Source organism: Bombus terrestris, chromosome 11 (assembly GCF_910591885.1).
Source record: "Bombus terrestris chromosome 11, iyBomTerr1.2, whole genome shotgun sequence".
Classification (NCBI taxonomy): domain Eukaryota; kingdom Metazoa; phylum Arthropoda; class Insecta; order Hymenoptera; family Apidae; genus Bombus; species Bombus terrestris.
In genome coordinates, this window is record NC_063279.1 from 11,661,176 (window position 1) to 11,673,607 (window position 12,432).

Consider the following 12,432-nt stretch of genomic DNA (forward strand, 5'->3'; position numbering starts at 1 on the left):
CTTACCTGTAAAATAAAGTTGTAAATATTTCACCTGTGAAATAAAAATTGAATTAATATATTTATGTAGGATTAGGAGAGGATTGTATAGGAAAGTATGACAAATTAATGAAATTAATTAAAACAAAATAATTTTCAACAACATGTATTTATAGCTTGATATGAAAAAATTATATTATAATTTTAAATCATAACTATGAAATCCAAATTTTATTTATCCATTCTATATTTAATTCTAACTAATATTAAGATTCATGTAAACGTATAAGCCGATAGTGCAAAATATATTTTTGTCGGTACACATGATGTCTCTGATATCTACCGTTGCCAATTTAAAAAATTTCAGTTTGATTACCAGATGAGAATAACTACATTATGTGTTAAAACTACACTGTTCGGCCGTAGATGTCGCTAGAGAACTTCTACCAAGTTACCGACCAATAGTTATAACTATTTTTCATAAAAAATTATTTGCTATTCATAAAGTAGGCTTTTTAAAATAAAACCCACGATAGTTATCATCAATATTAATGTCAATAATCGATTATCACGTTTGAGATTGTATTTTGTTTATATTTATATAATATTTTGCATCAATCATTAAATTCCTTTTATAATTGAAAAAATGATATAGTTTATCTTAATTTTTATCTTCTTTTATCAGTATTTTTCGGAGATCTTTCGGATTCTTTTAATTTGAATTTCAGATAATCGATATCATGTACATTGACGCACTACCGCCATCTGATACACTCGACAAACATTCTCTGCCGGTAAACACATCTTTAAAATTTCCCGCTTTCAGAAACTGAACTCGAGTAATGGGCGGAGCTTCCCCCCTCACCGATTCCCCTACTTAGTAGCACGTAGTCACGCTGCATTTGCAGGAGTGGGGGTTGTTTGGTATCGCGTTTGTTTAGTTGCTCGCTGACAGCGGCCGCGGTACGAGTACGTCGTGGTGCGTGTATACGTTTTTCATCGGCGTTTGTGCGTGAAAAACGCGAGAACCGACTGCGAACGCGGGGTAAGAAGGAATCACAAGAGCGGGTTAATAGAACAATTCGGAATCGATGAGGAAGTATTATTTATCAGAGACGTATATTGTCCGGTGATCGGAAAAATCGTATTTTTGTGCCTGTCGAAGTGTTCGTTGTTCGTTGCTTTTTTATCTCTTTGTCTCCCTGGCTTTGTCGTCTTATAAACCAACCTGTTTCGTCTACTCCTAAATTTTCGTTTCGTGTGCTGTGTCACTTGTTATATGTCAACAACGTTACGACGATCTGGGACGACCGACCTTCGTCTTCTCGCGCGTACCTGCAACGATGTCAAGCATGTCGACGCTGATTTGGTGATGGCAGAACGCAGAGGATGTCACGCCGCAAGCAGAGCAATCCAAAACCACTGAAACGTGAGTCGTAACCGATATGCGATTCCTTCATTCTCCCGTGACTCTGCCGCTTTCTTTCGTTTACGTTCCGCGTGTTCGTATTTCTCACGTAACGCATGTTAAATCGTGTTTGCAACCCGGAAAAACGGGTTTCTCGACGGCGTGCTTTTAAGCCGGCCACCACGTTGCTTGACAGGTGATTGGGCGTCTTTGCTTGTCAGACCACGTTTCCAGTCGGCGCTTACGTGCCATGCAAACTGTCTCGGTTGATTCGCGTCGGTTAGAATTCTTTCTCGGAGACAACAGTTCTTTCCGCCATTTTTTATCGGTTATATCTTTTCGAACGAGCTCGATACTGCATAACGTGTCTAGCCAATCAGCGTTTGTATCGTGATATCTTACTGGCGGGAACATACGTAGATAGCTTCGAAGTTATTCGATCGAGATTTAACGTTACAGGGGTATTGAATTATCTTTCTTTTGCAGAGAATCAATCATGTGCACGATCTTTTCTGTAATTTTTTTGTATCTGTTTCGTTCGATCGATTGGAATGTTAGGTTAGCTGGTATTGGGAGAGAACAGTTGTCATTCGACAGGTCGGTTGTTGTCGGCTGACCTTTCGAGCTCTCGCGGATCACGTGGTTGACCACACATGCAGCGCTCGAACCGCGTGCGTATGCCAATGTCATAGAAATCATTGCATTTCACATTTGTACGTTAATCAGGGAAAATGATATAATACCGTTACAGATCATTGGAATCAATATTTTATTATATAACGCTGTGATACGTTGAAGTGTCAACGTGTCTCGGAATGTATTAAAGTTAGGAAATATGTTTCGATAAATTTGTTATATCTACATATATACGTAGTAGATACATATCTGTCACAAGCCATTATATATTAATTTTGACGCCATTTTATTACAAGTAGATATTCAAATATTATCTTTGATGCATACTATTATATATGAGTTCATCGTTGGTAAATTTGTTTTCGGTCGTATTAACGTATTCTACTTATTGCGTTTTTACTTAGAAATGGTTTTATATCGCTTTTCTGAATTCTGCGCCACGATTACTGTTTACGTTCTTACAGCAACACATTGAAACCTAGTCATTACTATCGTCTATTGCGAAACAAACCGTATATTCTTCATAAGAAGTAAAATTCTTATAAACTATAATTCTTAATTTTGGAAGACGACATTTTTCTTCAAATATGTAACTAATAGCTCTTTTATCACAGACGCGTGTATACCAATAGAAGAAAAAGCACACTTCGTGTAGTTTACATAGCAAAAGTGCGATATAATTCTTTGATGTTAAAATTGATCGCTGACGTATGTAGCGCAATTCACTGTATGTATATGCAGACACATTTCCATTCAAGTGAAATGGTAAAAACAAGTAAGTTTATGAGATGGTTTTTTCATTTCAGTAAAAGACAGCATTAACTTTCTTACACGTACATCTATATTCAAACTATCCGCTAATATTTGTTTATCAAATGTTTTTCATTCAAATACACTGTAGTTTTAAAAATCTTCCATTAGGTCATAGTAATAAAACAAAAATTCCATAATTAAGGATTAAATACACACGTAACGATCCAATTAATATCTTAAACAATACAGGAAATATTTTTCTCAATGACGATCATACCAAATTGTTTTTCTATGAAAAAGAAAAGGAATTCGCATCCGAAGTATTCGATACTTTGAAAAAATTAAAATTCTCTTCCATCATACTCTTCGTCATTTTTTCGTAAAGCTAATTTTCTATTTCTTTACTCGCCATCCCCAACGTGCTTCCCAATATCTCTTTTTGGCGAACTCTTACGCAATCAGACGGATTCGCGACACTCGTGTACCTACAGCCACCAATTAAAGCTTCCACGATTCCGCAGGACCTTTGTCGATGGTATCGAGTTGGCAAAACGGGGATCGGTTCGGCTGCACGAATTCGTATCTCGGCGTATACGTATATGTTTCTGGATCTCGGCGTAAAACCGATCGAGGCCAGACGAGATCGCGGGTGCCGATTCCGACGGGATCCTTCGTCCCTCGCCGCCCTTGTGTCGCGGCTGGATCACGTGGCCCCCGCGATCACGAAAGTCGCCGGCCACTTTCACGTGGCCGCGACTCGTCGAACCGGGTGTTTCTCCTCTCCGCTCCTCTTTCCATCCTGTTCATCGCCACGCCGCACACAGTGTGTTAAAACGGCTGTCTCGCCGGGAAGACTCATAATTCTTATTACTTTCTATCGTTTAATATTTTTACCCTTTCCAAGTTTCTAAATACTTAAGGATCGGCTGTAAAAGCATCATTTAGCGATCCATGTTTTTTCCTTCGTAAAAGGCAATATTTTATGTAAATTGGTGTGTTTAAACGGTCGTCACAGCGGGGAAATTCATAATTCTTGTCATTTCCTATTATCTTATTCTTTTGCCTTTTTCGAAGTTTCTAAGTTCTCGAGGACTTTTAATGGAAGATTACACAGGAAAATTATTCTCTCCTACGGGAAGAGAACATGATGTGATTCAATCGCAGATTTATCGTTGCTAGTAATAATAGACAGGAATGTTGAAGTGGTGACCACTTCTACGAAAATTCTACATCTGGTCTTTTTAGTTTTCTCAAGCGCTGAAGCCATCGACAGCATATAGACAAAAGGCTAGCATGAAGGCAGACCATAAACAGTAGATAGACGACGTTGGCTTCGGGGTTTTCAGTTATAAGGTAATGCTGCTAGCGTGCGGATCTGGACCAGCTCAAATTGTATTCCTACTTATCATTACACTTCTCTATTAAATTAAATATATATATTTTGTACCTTACACTTTATCCACGCGTTTTCTCTCTTTATACATTTAATAATCTCAACAAGGAATAATCCTGGATATTGATAAGAGTCACTGTAACTCAAGCAGTTAATTACCAAAGGGTTCTTAGTCTGCAGAATATTCTCAATGATTGTATCGTAGTTAGACAACCGTTTTAACACGCTTTACGCGATATTTCCGCGATTTCACGACGAGACTACGTTTGTTATCCTTAACACGTTGACTGTCGCGCAATGTTTTCAATGAAATCTCTGTGGCGGCACTCGACCTCGGAAATTTCCAACGGTTTCGCGGCACAAAGCGCTTTATCTTAAAAGCGCTATGCCGACAAGCTTTAGGTGTCATTGATATACCTACGGCTCCTTCGCCGAATTTTCGCGAGATCGCCACGCGGCAGTCGTCGCGGACTTCTAACAAACGCGCGCGATATCGATGGCCAACAAAGAAACGAATCAGCGTGGCTTTTGAATCAAAGAGATTCAGTCTGCCCCGAGCTGCGAAGGACGAAGGATTGCGCGAAACGAGCGCTGATAGACGAGTAGTCGACTTCCTATAACCTGCGTCGAGCATTGATCGTTACCAAGCGTTGTTAATTGTTAATTGTTGTCAATTGTTGTTTGTTGCTAGTTGTTATTGGACGTCAGTTGTTTCAAAGCTAATAAACGTTTTTTGGTTGAAACATCTGAGCATTCCTTCTACACCTATCACGACATACCACTTCATCTCCTTCAGGCCACCAGTGCGGTACAGATTATTCCGACCAAATGGTTTCTTATGCCACCGCAATTAAAAAAGCAATCAAATGGTACCGAAAACTTGGCATTCTACTCCTTCTGGGAATTTCTGTTGTAAACGCTTTGACGGTTTACAAAATTGCACCAAGGAAGGAAAAATTGCAAAAAAAGGAAAGACTGCAAAATTATTAGGGTTGTCTCAAAATATAAAGAATCCTTGTCTTCGACGAAGTCAGCACAATATCGTCGTACGGAAAAATGATTGCGGAAGAAGCATTAGACGCGCGTGCAAACTATGTTATACAGATAAAAGAACGGACCGATAAAAGACGCGAGAGAATTTAAAGAAAACAACAACTTATTGTCCAAATTATTCTGACTAACTTCAGCTTTGTATAGAATGCTTTAAAGTTTTATATTTGAAATAATTTTATTAATAAATTATTTTCGTATTACTTTTATAACAATTCAATAGTTTTATTACTTCCTGTGGAAGATCTTTCCAAATACTTGCGACGATCCTCCGCAAATAGACAAATAAGCGTCACCTGAATATGGATGACGTGGCCCTATCGGAAACTTTGTTGTCATCCGAATATGGATGACGCAGCAGTCAACGTGTTAAAATGTTCGATCGTTCGCATCCTTCTCTTTTTCTTTCTCTTCCCCTTTTGTAATTTTCGTGGAAGTTTCTAAAAGATGTTCGACCGCTTTTTTGTCACCTGGACGTTAATGTCCCTGTAATTATTGTGTGGCACGTTGAGCCACGCGCGTGACTGCTAATTGGGAACAACGGTAATTGAGTTAATAACGAGCGATCGTGAAACGAGCAGGCCTTTCTTGGTTCACTCGCTGCTTCTGCGCTGGTTCTTAAGGGTAACTTCAGCTTCGAATGGTACAGTGGTTTGGTTAAACAGTTAGGGTAAAAAATTGTTAAAAATCGGACCAAAAATCGATGTATCGATTTGTATCGATGAGCCACATTTGTGTTTAACAGTGCACTGTTAGATGCAAGATCTCTTCTCATTTTTTTTTTTTTTATTGATGTTTTAATAAAAATGTTTAATTGTTCAATGGGGCACCTTTTATTTCAAAGTATCTTCTATTTATCGGTTATATTCAAAATGCCCTAACTGTCAATTTTCATTCAATTTTTACAATTGTAAGAAGTTGAAGCGCTCCGGTCACCAATGACCACCGTGGCGTCACAGGAGAAACCGTGGCCGGTTAGGTATGTGATCAACGTGGTAGTCAAAGTGTTAATAATGGATACGCGAGGTAAAATGGACACGTGATGAGAGATCGATAATTCGAAGAATACGAATGGGACAATAGATGTTAGAAATTTTTGTATGGCAGAGTTTCTACGCTTTTTGTATTTTTAATTTAATCGGAGACTGTTCCGACCGATGTTTCGTACTTCTAAAGCAACTTCATACTTTTATAACGTTTATAAGAGTATTTAGAAAATTTTACAAGCTTGAGATTAGCATCTTATTACTGTCTTAATTACCGGCACGAGATTCAACACAGACAATCTGGATGCATAGTGAGTCCGCTGCTATTTCTACGAAAAAGAGCGAACGCTGTTTCCAATAAATAATTTGTTATACTAGCGTTTGAATAGTTTCGTATTTACAGAACGATTCTTCACGAAATTGTTCAAATTTCCTGGCTTTTCGTCGGCCGCGTTCGTACGTGCCTGAAATTCGCGACGGTGCAACGCGATCGCTTTAAAGATTAACCTATCTGCCGCTTATCGTCGCGGAGGACTTTAAAATACGCGCGTCGGCCGGTTGCGCAACTAAAGTTCGCCGATTTCGGAAAGGACGCGCGCGATTAAACGCTTATACGGCGAGATACGTCCTTCGCGGAAGAGGCACGGTCCTCGTGCTCGATAACCAACGCGATAGATTAAAAATAATTGACGTCACCAGACGATTTTTCTTATCTCTTCGTATCCAGCAAGCGCATACGAACGTTTTTCTTTTCGGTTTCTCCGTTCGCATAATTCCCTCTTTACCTTGAATACACGTGAAAAATTTGTCGTTGTAAGAGTCAGTTTTATCGTCGGGATATCTCGCAAGCAGCATAGAGAAAATTGTTTTACCTTTTTGGATATCGGTGCGTCATCGCCGACTCGTTATTACTGGTTCCTGGTTGCAGCAACTCTTTCCGTCTGCGAACTAAGAATTCGCCTCGATCGCCGAGGGATCGGCGAATCGTTGGTTTCTTGCTTTTCTTGCATTTGCTGTATGGAATATACGATTAAACTAAGATTTAACGGAATTTTAATGGAGAGCAAGGGTTATTGAATTTTCTATCGGTAACGCGAAACGATTAGATGGTAAATTGTAGTACGAATTAGGAATTCGTCGATGGAAAGTTAATTGGAGAAATGTTTGTCGCGAGCTATCGTGCGTACTAGCAGCTACTCGATAAAATGTACATTGGTAAGCTTCAAATAAAACGAGTAGATGCAACATACGATAATGTAGTATCGTTGACGAAAGGCCTAAGAGATATCGGGCGAATTATAAACAAGCGGTTGTGGAACATGTGCATGATGGGGCTAAGACAAAAGACAAGGGGTTGCTAAGGGATAAAAATGAATTAACACGTTGATCGCCACGTTACCCATATCTATGTGACGGGTATGCTTCCTTGGGGGCCCCGTTACCCAAATATGGGTGACGCTCTTCTTGTTCGAGTTAATTAAATATAGGACATTATATATAGGATATACAACATAAAAATATTAAAAACACATTATACCATACTTTTTATTAATTTATATTCTGGATAAAATATTATATTATGTCGTTAAAACATTCCAAACACATTTGGGGTGATTTTGGACACTTCGAACAATATGTTTTAGTCTTTTTTACGTTTTTTCTCGCTTCTTGGCGTGCGACAATCTGCCTCTTCTTCTCGTAACATAGGGTGCACATCCTTCTTATAGGCTTGCCCTGCTGATTCTTACGAATCTCCAAATGGTGGGACCCTTCTTCGTTTTTTCCGATGTTTGTCGGGCACAGTATTTTCCCGATGACACATCGGACCATTCGGAAACGAGAATTTCCCGAAATTTTCTTATCTGTATTTTTTTTGTTTGTGGCTGTTTGGTACACAATATGAGCATTTACTATAGTTGTTCCTGAGAGTAAATACTAATTTCTGATACCACTTGATACTTTTCCGTATCGTAGTGATATGTGAGACCATCTGGTCACTTCTGCCGATACCAGTTTTTCCATTATTGTATACTACTCTCCTCAATTTCAAATATATTTTCATGCTGTCTATTGAACATTTTGAGGATGAAAAAATCACCGATGTGCGTCTCACAAGAAGTATGCTTCTCGACTAAATGAAAAATCTGGGATATCTGCTACTCTTGCCGAAAAGCGTACCGACAGTCGCATTTGGGCCCCGTGGGAAACTTAGCCGAATCAGGCTGAGCGACCAACGTGTTAACAGTCATTGTGACTTGAGAAGTCAGAGAGTGCGAATTGCGTCGAGAGAATGTTGCTAGTGTCACAGGTTCAAGAAGGCCACCCGTTCAGAAACAGTAATATGATAAACTAGACATCCTGCGTACCACAGGCATCGAAACAATAACCAAATAGTAACGGAATAAGCGCCTCTGAGATACACCAAACGACAACTCCTCCAGAGGGACTAAAATCTCAGTATAAAAACCCTCCAAAATAAGCGCTCGCCCCAGTCTCTTGTAATACTTTGAATCATTCTGTTGTAACACTTTGAACCGTCACTCTGTTGGATTTGCATAATAAATTCTATTATCATATACAAAGTTCAATTTCTTTAGCTTATTCGTGAAACGTTCGAACTGCGACGCGAGGAGATCACCGGCGATCTATCGGTTTCGTGATTTCTTGTGTCTCCTACGTGACACTAGTGTTGTCGAGAGAGCGTTGGATTCGTGGTGACGAGAGTAGCAAATTAACTATCTAGTTGTTTTAATTATAATACGTTATTGTGATTAGTTCACGTTAAACAACCATCGTTTCCTGTTTTACATCCACGTTTTCCACGTTAAACATCAGTTTAATCCATCTATTGTAAATAAACTAATTGTGGTATAAGATCCTACAATAATACATCTTTTATATTTCCACTTATCCGTAAGTTTCTGAACGTATTGTCTACCTGATTAAAACAATCACCATACCAATTACGGGTTGAACACATTTTTCAATTACGCGATTCTATACCTTTTCTACGAGAAACGAAACAGGCGTTGATAGTACAAGGGGCAGTAATAAATGTTAGCGTGAAAATTATTTCTCATTCTTATCCTTCGCTTCCGTTGAATCTGCTTTACACCGCGAGGCGTGAACAGGTCGAAACGCTATCATCTGCCTTCCTTAATATCTCGATTATTTTTCGTTGAAAAAGCAGCGTCGCGAGATACCGAATCCTCTTCGTGGCAAGGTACAGGAGAAGGCTGGATCTCCGCTTGTATCGCGGCGGTAATCGACGATGCCAGGGATAAAAGGCACCCCGTGGAGAGGCAGCAATCACCCCCCGTCGAGCGTAGCCGTCAAATTAATAACCAATGATTTTATACGATGTTTTATTGAATCGTGTTGCCCGTAAGTAATATCTGCGCGCAGCATCGGCTCGTTTCGCCTGGACACGGGGGTTAAAACCATTCCGGGGGAGGATCGTTTCGTACGGTTCGATTGTCGCGTTCTTCAAGTTCCTGCTGTAATCGTCGTCGAAGCGTTAAATATCGAATCTTTCATTTATTAATCGTTTTCAGCAGATCGTGCTGTTGTCTCTTCTCGATGGTGATATTCACCTTTTAACGTTTCCCTCGCCTCGTTTTCTTTTCCGAGTACACGGCGTTTCCGTCTGTGTATCTTCGTGCGATTGGAATTTGTTGAATCCGCTTATCAGTTTGCCTTGCTACTGTGTTCCGTATTTTTGCAGGTTTCGTCTCAGCTTTGTCAAAGATTGTTATTCGTTAAAATAAAATATACAGTTACATGTAAAATAGTAGTTTCTATACAAAATTCAACTGTATCTATTTTGTACAATTTTCACTGGCAAATAGAAAACTGTTAAAACAAACAGAGTTATGCGCAGTGATAATGAAAAACGGGAGACTACGTACGAGAAGCGTTAAGAACGAAATTATAAGAAAGTTTGTAAGATCCGAGGCGATTCCAAACTCTAAAGCATCGCTTAAATGTTAAATGGTGGGAGTATTTGAAAATGTCTGAAGAAAAGATAGAAATAAGCAGAAGATACGAGCGTAACGATCGGATACCACCTGCCACCGTGTTCCGTACGATTTATATAAAGACAGCTTGTGTGGAGGAGAAAGAAAAAAGGAGAGAGAGCGGTCGAACGCGGAACGGTTAATTACGTTTCTCGGAATCGGTTATAGCCAGGGCAGGAAAGGAATTCAATTGGCCGGGTGAAGATTCCCGAAATCTCGTGCTCGAATCTATCGGTTACAAAGGGGCACGCTTCCCTCCCTGACCGGATCCTGAAGGAAGGCACAAAAGCGAAGTCGCAAATTCCGTCGTGGCCGGTTACCCGCGAACAGTCGTTGCGGCTATCAGTGTCGATCGGCCGCTGGTGTGTGCAATGAGCGGGTGACGTGAAAGGGAAGAGGAAGAAGAACTAGAGGAAGCAAACGGCGAAGACGAAAAGACGGAGAAGCAAGAAGAACGCTGTACGTGTTACACGTACGTATACGTTTGTCTGTACGTACGTGTGAATACGTGGATGGCAGGAAAGCAAGGGAAAGAAGAAGAAGAAGACGAGAAAAGGCGAAGGAAGAAGCAAGAAGGAAGAAGAAAGAGACAAGAAGAAGCAAAGAGAAGAGGAAGGTCCATCAGCGTCCCTTATCTTCCTCGCCTGGGTCCCTTATTCCGCGCAAACGCATGAATCCACAACCGCCGCAAATGTCTCTCCCCTTGTGTTCTCTATCCCTCTTGTTTTCCCCTGTTCGCCAACTTGTTCCACCTCGTCGAGTCTCTCCTCGCCATCGGTCCACCTTCTTTTTCCTTCTCCCTCCCCTCGTGTCTTCTTTGCGAAGAAACGCACGAGAGACAACTATCGCGGCGTTGATCTCGTCTAGTTAGCCCTTCTCTTCTCTCGATCCTCCTCCGTTCAACCCACCTTCTCTGTTCATCACCCTTTTCCTTTTCTCTATCTCGTTCTCCCTCCCCCTTGTTTTATCTTCCTTTTACTATAGTTACGTCTGTTCTTCTTTCACTCGCGTTTCTTCTTCCTTTTCTTCTCCCCTTCTTCCTCCTCGTCTTCTTGCTCCATTGGTATATACGTTCGTCGCCGATCGGCGCGCGGCGCGGGTTCGGTTGCTCGCAAGGAGAGAAGAAGAAGAGGAAGAAGGCCGTGTGTGTACTCGTTTCGTGCGCCCTGCATCGTCCTTCCTGCCTTAACCGCGGCGCGAGAGGAACCGATACAGGCGTTCTCTCGACTCAGCTCATAAATACAGCGGAGGAAGAGGCGGCTGCTGGAGGCTGTGCGGCACCAGAGAGACACCAGGGGAGGAAGGACGAAGGGCGAGCCTACAAATTGCTACACCGCATTGTGGTGTCACTCCAGCCTGTTACGACACGGCCCTGGCATCGTTGGAATGGTGTCTGCGAGTTCTCCTCTTCTCTCCCTTATCCCGTCCGCGTGTGTTAGGCCTCCTTCCCGAGCCTTCCTTCCGCTGGCCCTCTCCGCTACGGTGTCAACCAGCCTTCGTACCAGCTTTACACGCGTGTAAACGCGGCTTTACGCCGATAACCGCGATGTACCTTCCGATGCTGGACACACACAACTGGCCTCTTTTACCTTTTGCCTTGATTTCTCCTTTATCTCTTCCTCTCTTTCGTTTTCCCTGTTCCACCTTTCTCCTCCTTTCGCTCTTTCCTCTTCTCTCTCTCTCTCTCTCTCCCTTCCACCCTCTTCTTTTCATCGTTGTATTCAAGCCTCGTGACCGGGCGCGTTTGTTCCGAGAATTTTTTGATAGTCTACCCTCGATAAGGTTTAATAGATTCGTGGTGGGAACATGCTTGATGCGGCCGACATGTGTTTCGTGTTAAGTGAAGAGCTCGCGTCGAGCCTCTCTCTGTCTTTCTTCTCTCCTCTACTGTTTTCGGGGGTTAGCCGTTAAATTAGGAATGTAACGCGGAACGTGCAATTTAATCGTTTAACAATCCCCGAGAGAATTTACGATTCTTAATTTCTTCTTCTTTATACGCTCGTATCTCACGAATTCAGGTTGCAACACTACGGCCAATATAATTGAATTTGGCTGGCGTAACTCGCACTCAACGCGGGATACCGAAACAGCGGGCAGAATCACGAGCAGGAACATCTGTTTGAAAAGCGTTTAAACTACTCGGAGCAGGAGGTCGTGTATCGTGTTCGAAACGAAATCGAGTCGATAAGCCGTGACGTGATCGCAAATGCGG

At 41.3% G+C, this 12,432-nt stretch overlaps 1 protein-coding gene across 1 annotated transcript in view; it reads left to right on the top strand.

The window, feature by feature from the left end:
• The first annotated feature begins 901 nt into the window (after window positions 1–901).
• LOC100642411 (zinc finger protein ush) overlaps window positions 902–12,432 on the top strand; it is a 202,062-nt gene continuing 190,531 nt past the window's right edge. Inside the window, exon 1 of the mRNA XM_003398844.4 lies at window positions 902–1,407. Within this exon, the coding sequence (XP_003398892.1) occupies window positions 1,368–1,407 (40 nt within the window). The 5' untranslated portion in view covers window positions 902–1,367. The remainder of the gene's footprint in view (window positions 1,408–12,432) is intronic.